Source organism: Pteronotus mesoamericanus, unplaced genomic scaffold (genome assembly GCF_021234165.1).
Source record: "Pteronotus mesoamericanus isolate MK-2021 breed Mesoamerican mustached bat unplaced genomic scaffold, CSHL_Meso_final contig_639, whole genome shotgun sequence".
In the NCBI taxonomy this organism is placed as follows: Eukaryota; Metazoa; Chordata; class Mammalia; order Chiroptera; family Mormoopidae; genus Pteronotus; species Pteronotus mesoamericanus.
In genome coordinates this window covers 829,079-845,438 of record NW_026555223.1, presented here as the reverse complement: position 1 = coordinate 845,438, position 16,360 = coordinate 829,079, and the positions used below count along the sequence as shown (strand labels likewise).

Here is a 16,360-nt window from a genome sequence, read left to right as displayed (position 1 = left end):
TGCTGGTGCCACCAACGGGCTCCCGAAGCCCGAGGTTTGTGGGCTGCCCCCGGCAAGCGCGGGTCCGAGAGCGGACTACACTTCCCGGCGTGCACCTCGGATAGGGGCCCCCCAGGGGCCGTCCAGCAGCCGGGACCGCGTCCGGCCATTGATAAGAGGCTCTGGGCAGCAACCATCCTTTACACAGCTCCTTTTTGCTTTGCGAAGCGCTTCTGTCGCCATCAGCCCCACCTTGGGCCGCAGCCCCCGCAGAGTCTGTGAGGCACGCTCCCCCCGTTCTCCTTCCCTCCTCCACGCGTTCGGCCACTGGGTCTCAGGGAGGATCCAAGGCCAGGCTCATTTCTCCGGGAGGGTTCCTTGGCCCCGCGAAGTCCCCACCGCCGCCAGTGGGGTTCTAGGGACTGGGGCGGGCCGCGGAGCCGCGCAGGGGAAGACTACAACTCCCAGGCGGCGCCTCGGCGGCGGCCACACGTCACTCGGGCCCCGCCAGCGGCCCGGGGAAGCAGCGCGGGCGGGGGCAGGGGCTGGGGCCGACCCGGAGGCTGGTGCAGAGGATGGGGGCCGCCTGGCCGCCCCGAGCTTGAGAGGCCGAGGGGTGCGCCACCCCGTCTAGGGGCGGGCGCCCCCCAGGCCAGCCACCCCGCCCCTCCCGGCAGTCGTGGCCCGGGATGCGGAGCCGGGGGCCGCCGGTGGAGCTGCGCGGGGTGAGAGGCGCGGGGAAGGGGGCTGCCAGCTGCCCTCGCCCTCGTCCCCCACCGGCGGGCCCCGGCAGGAATTCCGGAACCGGGCGGCCAAGGCCTTCTTGGCTCCCTGACGTTTGAGAGGGACCGGTGAACCCGCTTCCCTACCCCCACCCCGCCCCGCCTGGACAGCTGAATCAGAGCGGACGACCCTGCCCTTTTAAAGCGGCTTCTTCTTGCTCCTGCGGAGGGCTCCCCAGCCATGGCCCCCAGGAGCTCCCTAGAACCCGCAGGGACTGCCCCCAATCCTGGCCACCGGGGCCCGCCCTCTGCAGCCCGCGGGCAGCCTGTCTGAAGCGGTCTCCCGCAGCCCCCGGCCCCTCCCCCATGGAGGAGGAGGAGGGGGGCGCGGCGGCCAAGGAGTGGGGCGCGACCCCCGCGGGGCCCGTCTGGACCGCAGTGTTCGACTACGAAGCGGCGGGCGACGAGGAGCTGACCCTGCGGAGGGGCGACCGCGTCCAGGTGCTTTCCCAAGACTGTGCGGTATCTGGCGACGAGGGCTGGTGGACCGGGCAGCTACCCAGCGGCCGTGTGGGCGTCTTCCCCAGCAACTACGTGGCCCCCTCCGCACCCGCCGCACCCGCCAGCCTCCAGCTGCCCCAGGAGATCCCCTTCCACGAGCTGCAGCTAGAAGAAATCATCGGTGTAGGGGGCTTTGGCAAGGTCTATCGGGCCCTGTGGCGTGGCGAGGAGGTGGCCGTCAAGGCCGCCCGGCTGGACCCTGAGCGGGACCCTGCAGTGACAGCAGAGCAGGTGCGCCAAGAGGCCCGGCTCTTCGGAGCACTCCAGCACCCCAACATCATTGCCCTCAGGGGTGCCTGCCTCAGCCCCCCACACCTCTGCCTGGTGATGGAGTATGCCAGGGGGGGTGCATTGAGCAGGGTGCTGGCAGGTCGCCGGGTGCCCCCTCATGTGCTGGTCAACTGGGCTGTGCAGGTGGCCCGGGGCATGAACTACCTACACAATGATGCCCCTGTGCCCATCATCCACCGGGACCTCAAGTCCATCAACAGTAAGTGGTGTCCTCCCCGCAAAACTTGCTTTCACAGAACCTTAGGAGATCAGGCCTAGGTGGTGGGAAATGGGGACACCAGAAAACACTGCCTGGGGCAAGAAGGGGCAGCAGTTATACCTTCAGGGTCCAGCGAGGTAGGCCTGCCCCATTCAGGGAGAAAAGGATGGTTCAGGAAGTTTGAAGGACTACCTGCCTCCCAGGCTCCAGAGTCACAGTGGCTCAATAAGTATGTACCCGTGAACACTGTGGCAGGCCCTGGTCCCCAGTGTGAACAGGGCAGATGCAGTGCCTGCCCTCATGGCACTGCCTGTCCAGCCAGGATGCCAGGATCCACCAGGCAGAGACAGGGAGCCTGGCCTAGAGTGAGAGTTTCTCAATCTTGGCACTGTTGACCTTCCAGGAGGGGTGATCATAGAGTCTGTCTTGTGCGTTGTAGGTTGCTTAGCCGCATCCTTGGTCTCTACCCACTAGATGCCGCTAGCATTCCCCACCTCCAGCTATGATAAGCAAAATGTCTCCAGACATTGCCAAATGTCCCCAGGGCAGCAAAATTGTCCCTAGTTGAGAATCACTTCCTGGAGTCCTCCTACACCTCTGCTCCAGCTGGCTGAGGCAAACTGGGAAAGATGAGGAAGAAGGAAAAGAGACTGCCTTATGTAAAAGCTTCCAGGCTGCCGAGCCTGACATGAGCTCTCAAAGTTGATTGGTTGTTGAATGAGGACTGGGGCCAGCTAAAAGGGAAGGTTCCTCAGGACCCACACACATCTAGATCAAAGAGCTTCTCCTGATGTCAGCAAATATTAATTGAGCCTCTATTAAGTAGGAGCCAAACGGGGACCAAGAAGGCCACGATATGTGTCCTAATGTCCTACCTGCAAACTAGAGATTGCATTCATTCCCTGGTAGTTCCAGAGCATTGTTTGCCAGACCCTGTCCTGGCGCCTAAGGATACAGTGGGAAAAACCCTACTTTCCTGGCTCTACTATCCTTCCTCTGCCCCCTCTCACTTCCTTTCATTTCTGCGTTTACTTATTTATTCCTTAAGTTAGTATTTCCTGGGCCAGATCATGTGCTAAGCTAGAGGGATTGATAATGAATAACACCAGCATGTTCCCCGCCCTCACAAGAACTGTGAAGTGTTCTCCTCAATCCTCACATCTCATCTATTTCTGATCCCTGTTAATTCTACATCTTGAAATTTGTTTGAATCCATCCCATTATTTTTATAAGTTTGTTGCTGTGCCCCCACCACCACCTAGAACAGAGGAGTGAGTCGTCCTTACCTCCCAGGTCTGGCATTGGTACACTCAACAGAGAGCTACCAAGTGTCTGAGGTGTGTCAAGCCCTGAACCAGGGCTGGAGAATGAAGTGAGACAGACATAGTTGGTTCCTGCCTTCACAGATGCTCGTGCTCTACCTCCTCTGAAATGCTTGGTCAGTGGAGGCAGGACTACCTGCATGCTCCTCTTGGAGACTGGGACACCTTCTCAGCTCTTCCTCACCTCTGCTAATTCACATCCTACAGTTGGGGTATAAGGACACTGCTGTCACACCCCTGTTTTTGTGTAGCCAGTGCCATTAGAATAAAGGGTTGGTGGGACTCTTCAGGCCAGAGCTTCCTGCTCAGGCAATGGTACTGCTCTTGCCTGACACAGAGGACACAGAGCCTCAACAGCACTGCTCCACCCAGTCACCCTTCCCTAAGTAGCTCCTCATCTGATGTCGTACATTCATCGGGTCTTTCAACCAATAATCCTTAAGCAGAATTAAGCATCCTAGGCACTGTCCAAGGCTGTGGGATTACAAAAGTGAACAGGGTAAGGTTCCCTTCTCATGAAAGTGACAGTCTAGTGAATAGAAATAGGCGGTTGATATTTAGATAGATAAAATTTCCAGAAAGTATCAGGCTCTGAAGGAAATAAAGCAAATTAAAGATGGGGCAGAGAGAGCTCTTTAGATCGGGTGGTCAGGGAAGGCAACATTTGAACAGAGACCTGTACAAACAGGACCCGGTTTACAAAAATGTGGGTAGGGCAAAGGACGTGAGGAGGGAATAAATGTGCCTTGTTGGAGAGACAGCAAGGAGACCCAAGGGGTTGCAAGAGTAGAAGTGAGGCCAAGGTAGAAGCAGATGAGGTCAGAAAGGTAGGCAGCGGCCAGATCCTGTTGACCTTGGGGGCTACGCCGAGGACTTCGGGCATTTTATTCAGTGTAGTAGAGGCCAGTGGAAGGTTTTAAGCAGGGGATGACATGATCAGATATATATTTTAAAGGAGACTGATGTAGGCCCAATCTGGAAGATGCAGAAATAAAGTGTATGGCCATGAGGTTGCAACCTCTGTCACAGGGTCACTCCACGAAGAGGAGAGGTAGGGACCTAAGAAGGAAATACTTCTGGGAGTTGGAGTCAAGACTAGAGAGTCATGGGAGGCTGCCAGGAAGAGGTGGCATTTGAGACAGGCTTTGAAGAGTGGACAAGATTACCAGCTGTGAGACCAGGGGAAATGTTCTGATCTCTTTAACCCCTAGTCTCCATCTGCCAAATGGACATGATGCTAGAATTACCTCATTGTTATTGTGAGTGGAGAAGTAACCAAGAAGGGTCAAAGATAAAAGTGGAGAAATACGGAACGATTATGGCAAGATCACACACTGATAGTAATTGCCAAACTAATGCTTTTAAAGGACCTACTGTTGCTTCAGGCAATAAATCTTTACTACAACCCTATAAGGTAAATAACAGAAGAGAAATTTTAGTGGTAGGAAAAATAAATTATACAAGATTATGCAGCTAATAAGAGGCAGAACTGGAATTCAAACCCAGGCGGTACACCTTATACTCTGGCACTTCTGACTGATGGAAGGTAGTAGAATATCATAGCAGCGTTGGGCTCTGATGGCAGATCTACTTCAGGTCTTTGCCCCACCATTTTCAAGCTGTGTGATCCTGGCCAAGCGACCTCATCTTTCTCAGCCTCAGTTTGCTAGTCAGCAGAATGGGTTGCTTGCTAGTTGATTCATGTAAATGAATATAATGAAATGAATATAAATGAAATAATTCATGGTTGCTTAGCACTGTGCCTGCCACAGAATAGTCTCCTGATCAGCGCCGGCCGTGATCATCGTTACTGTTGGTGTTGACAGCGGGCAGCCAGTGAGTTGAAACCATTCAATATGCTTGGGGGATGCATCCATCCGGATTTGTCACAATGCTGTTGTGGTACAAACTACCCCCGAAACTCGGAGTCTTTGAACTCAATGTCATTTATTACTGCTCATATATCTGCAGGCCAGCTGAAGGGTAAATGATTTAGGCTGGGCTCAGCTGGCAAGGCTTTGCTCCAACTATCTCTCATCTTCCCTGGACCGGCAGAAGTGCAAGAGGACAGGCTGGCACGTGAGGTGTCTTAAGGCCTCGGCTTGGCACTTTCATTTCTGCCTCTGCTGGCCAAAGCGAGTCATATGGCCAACCCAGAGAAAAGGATGGAGAAATGCACTCTGCCTCTAGCGGAAAGACCTGCAAAGTCACATAGAATATGGCACAGAAAGGAGTAGAATTGGGCCCCCAGTGCAGTGTACACAGGGGATGGCAAAGAAAATCCCTTCCGCTCATGGTTTGTAGTTTCTACTTCTGGGGAGGCTAGGAGTTCAAGGCTGGAGCAAGGAGAACCAAGGCCTTGGCCATCGACCTTTCACTGAGCTCCCCAGGGTCTCGCCTAGAGTCAGAAGGACAGGGGCCTCATGGGAGCCTGGGGCAGGGATTAGGCCGCCCACCTGAGGTGGGAGGGGGGGAAACGAGATTCCAGCTGAGGCAGGGCCAGGACTTGCAGTGTCCAGCCCTCCAGGTCTGGGGTGACTGCCTTTCTTCCTACCCTGCAGTCCTTATTCTGGAGGCCATCGAGAACCACAACCTTGCAGACACGGTGCTCAAGATCACAGACTTCGGCCTCGCCCGCGAATGGCACAAGACCACCAAAATGAGTGCTGCGGGGACTTACGCCTGGATGGCCCCAGAGGTTATCCGTCTCTCCCTCTTCTCCAAAAGCAGTGACGTCTGGAGGTGCTGATGGTGGGGCTGGGGAGGCCTCCTGGAAAGGGAGGAGTGAGGAGGGGTGAGGGCTGAGTGGGAGGGACAGCCTCCACCTGAAGCCAGGATCCGGGCCTAGCATAGGGGCTGGCTGGCAAGGTCAGACCATTAGGCAGGCACCGAAGCAGGTCTCTGCTCTGCCAGCCAAAGCGGCAGCTGAGGATGACTTGGATTGCAGGGATGGGGGCGGGGGGCAAAGATATAGAAATAGGATGCTATCAGTACCAAAGGCCCTTCAGACGCCAGCCAGTACAAGGCTCCCACTTGTCAAACAGGAACTTGAGGCTTTTGGAGACAACCATTCATCCACCCACCCATCCATCCATCCATCCAAGTGTACTGGGTGTTAGGGATTCAGCAGGAAATAAAAATATACACATTATCTGCTTGCAGGGATAGTAAATAACTAAGTACACAAGAAGCTGATAAAATTTGTTTTTAAGTTAAGAACATTGTAAAATAATGTTAAAAGATAAGTTAATTCACCAGAAAAAGCATTAGACAGCATCACAAGCCAGGAGGTTGATGGAGAAGTGCTCTGAGGGCTGGAGGACTCCGTGAGGAAGGCTTTTCTGAGACGTGGTACTTGAGCTGCTTTCTGGGCGATGAGGCAGAACCAGCTGTGCAGAGTTTGGGGGAAGAAGCTTCCCAGGCAGAGGGAACAGCTTGCACAAAGGAGGGACTGAGGTGAGAACAAGATTGGTAAGTCCCAGAGACAGCAATGAGGGCGCACGTGGTTGACGTAGAGGAGGGCAGGAAGGCCCCTCGGTGCAGCCCCGAGGTCCGGTTTTATTTCTAAACATGGAAAGCCATTCAAGGCGTTTATGAATGACATGATCTGAGTCAGCCTTGCAAAGTCTCCCCTCCAGCTGTAGGGCAGAGGATGGATTATAGGGGAAGGAGCGGGGGCAGGAGGCCAATGAGGAGGCTGTTGCCATCACCTGCGAGGCTTTGTGGCGGCAACAAAACTCTTCAACCTAGGGTCTTCGACTGGTCCCCAGCTGAGGCTCCAGGTGGACCAAGCAGCAAAGTCATGGCTTTGGGGCAGACAGATCAGACAGGACGTCTCAACCAGAGCAGCACTGCCCTTTGGGGGAAGTCCTGAATGGCTTCACATCAGGCATTCATTTGTGGTCCCTGACATGTAGCGGAGCCATATTTCAGTGGCAAGGAAGAGAAACCTCAAAAGCAAGACTGAAGTCTTTGCTGTCACGTAAAACCAGGACTGATATAATGTTAGAGATTCAAGGCCTCGTGTCATGGTTCCTTAATGGGGGTGTCATTGACTTTGGACAGGATAATTCTTGTTTGTGTGATACTGTCCTATACTTTTCAGGGCAAAAGTATCCATGGTTCCCAGCTGCCGAACTTCAGTATCACTCCCCAGTCGTTGTGACAATCAAAACAGCCCCATAGGTTCCCAGGGACATAGGAAATGTAGGGGGTCATGCCACCTCTAATTACAAGCCACTCTTATTTTTTTCCACCTTGTATGGCCTCCATTCCCAAGTTCACTTCATGGTCCAAAATGGCTTCTTGAGTTCCAGCTTTTAGGTCCACATTGCAACCAGTTGGAAGGAAAAAAACTGAAAGGGCACTCCTTCCCTTTCAGGACACTTCCTGGAAGTTTCTTGCACACTATGCACCCTCCTACAATCCCACTGGCCAGAACCATTGTCATATGGGCATATTTGGCTGCACAGGAGGATGGAAGATTAGTTCAGGCTGCATACGCCCAGCACAAAGTCACGAGGACTGCCACTGAGCAGGAAGGGAGGCTGTCGGCTGCATGAGGCAGGGGTTGCCTCTGTCTGGCTCCAGTGCCTAGAACAGTGTCTGGCACAACATGGATATTTGATAGGTGTGCGTTGGATGAATGCATGTGTGGATATGGGGAGCATGGGGGTCTACGACACGTTAGGCACTGCAGAGAACAGCAGCCAAGATCCCGGCGGAGAGGAGGGACACACAGGTCACTATAGCAAAGCGATACCTGCTGTGGCATTATGTAGCCATTAAGAACGTGGCCCTGGGCATCGAGCAGACCTGAGTGCAGGTGTGGCTCCACCACTTGCTGGCTCTGTGACTGTAGGCAAGTGGCTCGACCTTTTTGAGCCTGCATCTGCTCACCAGATAAAATGGGGGTCATGCCAAGATCTTCTGCCTTCCAGGGCTGTTGGGAGGATTACTGAGAGTGCTAGCAGAGTGCTAGCCAGAAGAAATGCTTTATAAATGTTAAATAGTGTTAACTTGTTTTCAGAGGTAAGTGCCAAAAGTTCAATGGGATCATAGAAGAGGGACCTTTAACCCAGCTTTGGAGGCTGTGGAGTCAAGGAAGATTTCCTGGCAGAGGGAGCACCTGAATTGAAACTCGAGGGACAGTTACACAAAAGAAAAAGTGTTCTCGACAAAGGGAACAGCATGTGCAAAGGCCAGATGTTAGGAAGAACAGGGCTTGTTCAACTCTTCAGCGTGGTTGCAAGATGAAGCTGAGGTTGGTATGGGGCCTGAGAGTGCTTAGAGGTAAGGCTACAGGGGTCAATCAAAGGCCAGGGCTAAAAAGAGAGGATTTGCCCAGTGGACACAGGAGACCCACAGAAGGTTTTCAGGTGGGGGGAAGGGGAAAGAGAGCAACACTACCGCATTTATTTGAGATTAGGACAATGGAGGTCAAATTAGGTTCTTCTGGCCTCATTGGCTAGACTGATGTTCGGGTGAGGGAGGCCCCCCCAGGGGACCAGAGGCAGGGCCGGTGTATAGGTGAGGATTAGGGCGGACTGCGGCATCACCCCTCCCTCTCCCCCACCTGCAGCTTCGGGGTGCTGCTCTGGGAGCTGCTGACGGGGGAGGTCCCCTACCGTGAAATCGACGCCTTGGCTGTGGCATATGGCGTGGCTATGAACAAGCTGACTCTTCCCATCCCCTCCACATGCCCCGAGCCCTTTGCCCGCCTACTAGAGGGTGAGCCAGGGCCCCGTGGAGAGGGTAGGGTCAGCTTGGGTGGCAGGGGCCCTTGGGCCCAGTCCTCGCCCCTTCACACCCACCCCTGCCAGTGGGCCCAGGAATAAGGAGGAAGGCACTGGACCCATCAGAGTATGAACAATCTCCCTGACAGTTGGCTCCATGGCCCCCAGAACCTTACTCTGGGCAGGCCCACAGCTCTTGAGGGCTCCCTGGATTCAATGAAACCTCTTAGGATTCATTGGTCCTGGGATCCCTCCCTGGTCCCTGATTCTACCACCAGTCAGGGAGCAGGTCCCTGGGTTTCTCTCCCAGAGTTTCACTGAATGACATGTTGCCAGGAGTCTGGGTTTGAATTCCTTTCCCTCAGCTCCATGGAAGCTGTCCACAGCCCCTTGAAGTTCTGGCTTTCACTGAGCAGGCTGGTGCCCCAGAGCATAGGCACTGACACCTCCACTCCCACCCCAGAGTGCTGGGACCCAGACCCCCACGGGCGGCCAGATTTCGGCAGCATCCTGAAGCAGCTTGAAGTCATAGAACAGTCAGCCCTATTCCAGATGCCGCTGGAGTCCTTCCACTCGCTGCAGGAAGACTGGAAGCTGGAGATTCAGCACATGTTCGATGACCTCCGGACCAAAGAGAAGGTAAAGGCAAGGGGCAAGGTGAGAGGCATGGAGCAAGGTGCCTGAGTTCCGATCCCTTGGGTGGGACAGAGTCCCTTCCCCTGAGCTGGGGCCAATTTTCTTTGGTGTATTAAGAAAAGACAGCCTGCTGTTGGTGGATTAATAAGGAAGAGGCACCCTGCACTGACGTACTTACAAGTGATCCCGCATGAAAGGGAGAAAGGAGAGAAGGAAGGGGACACATGAAAAAAGATTTGCAAAGTATAGACTATTATTGAATGATGGGTTCATGGGGACAGTATTCCTTCTCTGCTTTTGTGGTTGTTTTCAGTTTTCCAAATTGAAGAGTTAAAAAGTTAAAAATCAAAGAGGAAAAAAAGGCATTCTTTTCTTTGGGCTAACACAGCCTCCTGTCCTGGCATCCAGCTCGGCTAGCGAAGTGTGCTTTGGATTGTGCCCCCTGATTTGCTTCACAGCAGGACACTGCTGGGCAGGGCCCCAGCCAGACCAGGCAGCCCTGGGTCCATTCCAGGGGCAGGGTTGCTAAGCCTCTCCCCACAAGCTGCCCATCTCCTCTCCAGGAGCTCCGGAGCCGCGAAGAGGAGCTGCTACGGGCAGCTCAGGAGCAGCGTTTCCAGGAGGAGCAGCTGCGGCGGCGGGAGCAGGAGCTGGCTGAGCGTGAGATGGACATTGTGGAGCGGGAACTGCACCTGCTAATGTGCCAGCTGAGCCAGGAGAAGCCCCGAGTCCGCAAACGCAAGGGCAACTTCAAGCGGAGCCGCCTGCTCAAGCTGCGGGAAGGCAGCAGCCACATCAGCCTGCCCTCCGGTACCTCCTCCACCCCTTGCTCATCCCCCAACAAGCCTCTGAAGCATCCCTAACCTGGGGTTTATCACTTTTTTAAAAAACTTTTTTACTGCATAGTATATCACACACAGACAACCACCAAAAAACTGTATGGCTTAACAACGTAGTATAATCCCCCCCTTGAAAGCAAAGCAGAGAACCTACAGCTGCCCAGACGCCCTTCGCGTGCCCTGCAACCCCCTAAGAGGGACCCCTGCGTTGGCTTTCAGAGCAGTCACTGCCTGACTATAGTTCTGTACCCCAACGATTTGCTCAATAGCTTTTAATCCACCTCCTTTTCCTCCTTGCCAGTAATTTGTTGAAAATGCATCATTTATCCTGTAGCATTTCCCACAGTCTGGATTTTGCTGCTTGCATTGCCCTGGTATCACTTCACATGTCCCCCGAGCCCTGAATTTCCTATAAAGTGGTATTAGTTTCAACCGTGTGAAATCGCTGACGGTCAGCCATTTTTGACATACAGAGACAGAAGTTTCAGATGGCTCTCAACTTAATCAGATTGAAGTTCAGGTTTGATGTTTTTCTTTTTCCAAAGGCTGATTTCCTAGGTAATGTCCGAATGCTCATCCTCTGCCTGTGTGAGGTTACAGCCACAGAGCGGTGCCCTGAACAGCGCCAGCTCACAAAGACAGCGCAAGCCACGTGTGCAATTTTGAATTTTCTAATCGCCACATTAAGAAAGGGAAAGAGAAACAAGTGAAATTTTAATGATATACTTTAGCCCAATATAGTAAAATGTTATGGTTTCACATATAATAAATACAAAAAGACTTGTTATTGGGGTATTATACCTTTTTTCCATGCTAAATCTCTGAAGTCCAGTATGTATTCTATATTCATAGCACATCTCAATCCGGGGATTAAATTTTCATAAAAAATACTTGACCTGTATTTAGATTTCATAAAATATACTATAGAAGAAGTAGAGTCACACACCCAAGTTATTCCAAATATGCTTAACCATTTCTAATGACCAAATCTGCATATCCATCTTTAAAAGTAAACTTTAATTAATTACAATTAAATTAATTAGTTAAATAAATAAAGGTAAAATTCTCCAGTTCCTTGGTCCCATAAGTCACATTTCAGATGTTCAGTTGCCACATGTGGCTAATGGCCGCCATAGGGGGCACTCAGGCCTAGATCCCTAGTCAGCAGGGCAGCAGCTCTCAAAATTGAGCATGTATCAGAGGGACCTGGAGGGCTTGTTCCACCACAACTAGATCGCTGCACCTCACTCCTAAAGCTGCTAACTCAGGGACAGGGACAGGGGAGCGGTGCCAAGAACATGCATGTCCAGGATGTTTCCACTCAATGTCAGTGCCACTGGTCTGGCAACCACACTTGGAGAACCACTGCATTGAGGAATGCAAATGGCGGCGTGCTTTCTATGCTTCCAGAGGGAGCTGCTCTCGTGAACCACACAACTGTTTGCTCTGTTTTGCAGGCTTCGAGCATAAGATCACAGTCCAGGCCTCTCCAACCCTGGACAAGCGGAAAGGATCCGATGGGGCCAGCCCCCCCGCAAGCCCCAGCATCATCCCCCGGCTGAGGGCCATCCGCCGTGAGTGTCTCCCAAGACCCTGACCCGTCCACCAGTCAGCAAACTTCTCTGGGCGCATACCTTGCACCAAACCAGAGGAACAAGACAGGGTCCCCTCCCTCATTCTCATCAGGGGAAAGAAAACAAATACATCAGTAAGCAGGCAGGATAATTTCATGTAGGGATAAGCACTATAAAGGAAATCAGGGAAGGAAATAGAAGAGCTGCTGTTTTCCATCAGGAAGTCCTGTTTGAGGCGCTGGGGTTTGAGCAGGATCCTATGTGGCAAAGAGTGAGAGAGACATGCGGAGAGCTGAAGCAAGAGTGTCCCTGGCAGAGGGAACAGCAAAGGCGAGGGCCCCGAGGTAGGAACAAGCATGGCCTGTGTATCAGTCCACAAGACCAACTTGGCTGGAGTCCAATGAAAGGGAGGCAAAGCAGTAGGTTTGTGGTCAGGGATCCAACAGTGGTCAGATCATTCTGGGCCTGAAGAGCCGGGATAAGGAACCTGGATTTAATTTTAAAGGTGACAGGGGAGCCCTGGAGGGCTGTGAGCAAGGCAGTGATGTGATAAAACATCCCATGTGATAAAATTTTCCCTCTGGCTGCCGTGAGGAACATGGGTGGCAGGAGGGCAGGAGCGAGGGCGTGAGACAAGTGAGAAGACGGGCGCTGGGCCGGGGGAGCGCCTTGGAGGGGGAGGTGGCTGCAGTGGGGGCTGCCTGGCAGAGGTGTGGCCGTCGGGGTTTGCTGACAAGTCGAAGGCTACAGGGCTGGATCCTGAGGCTGTTCTCCCCATCATTCGCCTCCAGCCTCGCACCGCACACTGGCCCCCTGCACACCTCCAGGCACCAGCTTTGTACCAGGCCTGGGGGTCATTCTCATGGGGGACACGAAGACAAATAACGGCCACATAGTGGAATCAACATACTGGTATCAGGATGCATTTCAACGTGTGATAGAAACAGGGAAGACAGGGCAACTGACCATTCAGGGAACAAACTACTCCAGAGCTGGAGGCTTAAAGGGCAAGCAACCAACCAGGTCAGGGAAGGGGCTGAAGAGGGGCAGGATTCCAGGGGAAGGGCAGGGCCTCCGCAAAGACAGAGGTGTGAAAACACCCAGCTGGGATGCGGTAGACGCAGGGCTCCAAACATGGCACTTGTGCCTTCTGCCTGCATATCCTGACTCTAGCCGTCTCTCCTTCCCTCTCTCCGTCCACACTGGCCTCCTGGCTGTTCTGTGCACACTCCATGCTGCCCAGCCTCGGGGCCTTGGCGTTTGCTGTTCCCTCGGCCTGAAATGCTCCTCTGCCTTCTTCCTCACTCCCTCACTGCCTCGTGATTTTCCTGTTTTCCGCATGAAGCCTTCCCTCGCCACCAGACCCCTTTCCAGCTTCACATTTCCCACAGCACTTACCACCTTCTGATGCTGCACAGGTGATCTACCCAGTGTGTCTTGTTGATCATCTGCCTTCACCCACTAAGATGGCAACTCCAAGGGCAGGGGACTTTGTCTGCTTTGTCCACTGCTGTCTTTCAGCGCTTGCCACAGGGCTTGGTACAGAACAGGGACTCAGTAAACATTTGGGAATGAATGGGTGGTTGAAGGATTAGGCTGTCGGGAGTGATGGAAATAAAGCTGAGGAAGTCAACTGGGAATAACGTGAAGGGCCTCGAATGCCAGGCTGAGGAGCTGGGACAGTGTCCTGACGGCGGTGGGGAGCTATGGGCGGATTTAGAGCATGGAAGGGTCGTGATGCGAGTTTGGGCTTCCAGCCGGAGGATGAATCCGAGGTAGGGAGAGTGAAGCTGGGAGTCCAGCAGGGACAGATTTCCTAAGACACAGTAACCAAGTGGCTTCTCTCGGCCCAGTGACTCCTGTGGACGGTGGTGGCGGCAGCAGTGGCAGCAGCAGCGGCGGCAGTGGGACATGGGGCCGCAGCGGGCCCCCAAAGAAGGAAGAACTGGTTGGGGGCAAGAAGAAAGGCCGGACATGGGGGCCCAGCTCCACCCTGCAGAAGGAGCGGGCTGGAGGAGAGGAGAGGTACCCGCGGGAGCCCAGGCCGTGCCCGCCCCCAGGCCCGTGGCCACCCGAAGGCCCAGGACCGCCCCTGCATCTCTGGTTCCCCTGCAGGCTGAAGGCCCTGGGGGAAGGAAACAAACAGTGGTCATCGAGCGCCCCCAACCTGGGCAAGTCCCCCAAACACACCCCCATTGCCCCAGGCTTCGCCAGCCTCAATGAGATGGGTAAGAGGATAAGGGTGCTTTCCAAAGGGAGGGAAGGAGACATTCCCTGGCTGAAGAGGACCCTAAACCAAGATAAAGGGGTTACCATGCCCCAGGGTTGTGGGGAGGGAACCATATTTCACTGGGCCAGAGGGTAGAGAGCATTCCCCGAGAGGGGGGTGTGGGCATCACTCCCAGGGGCAGGGCGCTTTGGGGGGAGCCATGCTTAGGGGACTTGGTGGTCTTGCTGGTGGAGGGGTCATTGGGGGCAGCCCCTTGCCTCCAGGTCCCCAGCGACCTCCGGGAGTCCAGTGCCGGCCCTCTCCGGTTGCAGAGGAGTTCGCGGAGGCAGATGGAGGCAGCAGCGGGGCCCCCTCTCCCCACAGCACCCCGGCCTACCTCGCGGTGCCACTGCCCGCCGAGCCCTCCCCGGGGGCGCCGGCGCCCTCCCCGCGGCACGGGCTCAGTGCCCGGCGGCGCTGCGACTTCGCGCTGCTGGGCTGCGCCACGCTGCTGGGCGCCGTGGGCCTGGGCGCGGATGTGGCCGAGGCACGCGCAGCGGATGGCGAGGAACAGCGGCGCTGGCTCGACGGCCTTTTCTTCCCGCGTGCTGGCCGCTTCCCACGCGGCCTCAGCCCGCCTGCGCGCTCCCCAGGCCGCCGCGACGACGCGGGCCCAGGCCTGGCGCCCTCGGCCACCCTGGTGTCTCTGTCTTCCGTGTCCGACTGCAACTCCACGCGTTCGCTGCTGCGCTCGGACAGCGACGAGGCCGCGCCGGCGGCACCCTCTCCACCGCCCTCCCCGCCCGCGCCGTTGCCCAGCACAAACCCTCTGGTGGACCTGGAGCTGGAGAGCTTCAAGAAGGACCCCCGCCAGTCATTGACGCCCACCCACGTCACGGCCACTCGCGCTGTGAGCCACGGGCACCGGCGGACGCCCTCGGATGGGGCGCTGGGGCAGCGGGGGGCGCCGGAATCCTCGGTCCACGGCCCTGGTGAGTGAGGCAGCCTGCGCCCCGGGTGTGCAGAAAACGTCCCTTCTTCCCTGCCCCTGCGGAGATCCAGTGTCCCAACCTGGCAGCCATTTCCTGCTTAGCGTGGGAAGGAAGGGGCTTTGTCGCCCTCGCCCTCACTGCTGGAGGCATTGTGGGGCCCCAGGCGATTGAGACACAGGATGGTGCCGAGGTCGCAAACCCTAATGCCCATAGGGTCAGGCAGGTGACGATGGCGACGATAATAACTGTAGCTGATACTCATGTGCCTAGGCCCTGTTCTCTGGGCCTTTTCTAACCTGACAGAGATGATTGGAACATAGAGAAGTAAGTACCTCCTATCAGGCACTGAGCTACTGTTTGATATGATGATGGTGATGATGATGATTTGATTTATTTTTCTCCTGTTGGAGAGGTACTGTTATCCCCCACTTAAAGATGCTGTCATGCCTGAGTCTCTCCATAGCTCTGAGCTCTAGCCCAGTGTAGGAGAGTTAGGAGGGATGAGGGCTTTTCCAGCAGATTTTTGAGAAAATTTTCATGGCAACGATCCTGCCTTTTCAGTACCACGCTCTGCTCCACCCCACTCACCTCGTCTGATCCTCTCTTACCAGGCCCTCCAGATCCCCTGGACTTTCCCCGCCTGCCCGAACCCCAGGCCCTGTTTCCTACCCGCCGCCGGCCCCCCGAGTTTCCTGGCCGCCCCACCACCCTGACCTTTGCCCCAAGACCCCGGCCGGCCGCCAGCCGCCCCCGCCTGGACCCCTGGAAACTCGTCTCCTTCGGCCGGACACTCAGCGTCTCGCCTCCTAGCAGGCCGGACACTCCGGAGAGCCCCGGCCCCCTCAGCATGCAGCCCACGCTGCTTGACATGGACATGGAGGGGCAGAGCCAGGACAGCACAGTGCCCCTGTGTGGGGCCCATGGCTCCCACTGAGGCCTGCCCACTGCTACCCGCCTGGGCAGCCATGAATGTAGCGCCCCAGGCCTCCCACCAGGCCACAGGGCAGGGGAGGCCTTGGGCAGGATACTCTATTTATTGGGGAAGGGGGGAGGGGGGACACTTAATTTATTCCTTTGTACCCTGGGGGTGGGGCCCAGTGCTCACCCTGCAGCAGGGGGAGGGCGGGCAGGGATTCTCAGGGACAGGGCGACATGGGGACTCAGCACAAAATGCAGCATTAAAGGTAACCCCTGCCCCCACCGTGCTTGGCTGTGTGTCTTTCCCTGGCCCGGGCCCTGATCCTGGCTCGTCCCCAGTGGGGTGCCCCCCCCTTCCTCCCTCCCTGTTCCCCTCTGGATTT

The 16,360-nt window shown here is 55.4% G+C and overlaps 1 protein-coding gene across 2 annotated transcripts; it reads left to right on the top strand.

The window, feature by feature from the left end:
* The first annotated feature begins 480 nt into the window (after positions 1-480).
* Positions 481-16,098, top strand: MAP3K10 (mitogen-activated protein kinase kinase kinase 10). 2 transcript variants are annotated; one of them, XM_054580781.1, is made up of 10 exons: positions 481-1,752; positions 5,636-5,816; positions 8,656-8,804; positions 9,273-9,448; positions 10,009-10,255; positions 11,742-11,858; positions 13,712-13,883; positions 13,974-14,086; positions 14,400-15,059; positions 15,671-16,098. In XM_054580781.1, exons 1-10 carry the CDS (start codon positions 1,068-1,070, stop codon positions 15,991-15,993), a joined length of 2,823 nt encoding a protein of 940 aa, XP_054436756.1. In that variant the 5' UTR covers positions 481-1,067; the 3' UTR covers positions 15,994-16,098. The 2 variants fall into 2 exon arrangements, with proteins under 2 accessions (XP_054436756.1, XP_054436754.1); XM_054580779.1 differs by having other exon boundaries at positions 14,352-15,059.
* The last annotated feature ends 262 nt before the right edge of the window (positions 16,099-16,360 follow it).

Bases quoted from the DNA above. Each gene is read 5' to 3' on its own strand.
- MAP3K10 (XM_054580779.1), top strand. From the start codon at position 1,068: ATGGAGGAGGAGGAGGGGGGCGCGGCGGCCAAGGAGTGGGGCGCGACC. The intron at 10,256-11,741 runs GTACCTCCTCCA...TCTGTTTTGCAG, and splicing joins CCACATCAGCCTGCCCTCCG to GCTTCGAGCATAAGATCACA. The intron at 11,859-13,711 runs GTGAGTGTCTCC...CTCTCGGCCCAG, and splicing joins CCGGCTGAGGGCCATCCGCC to TGACTCCTGTGGACGGTGGT.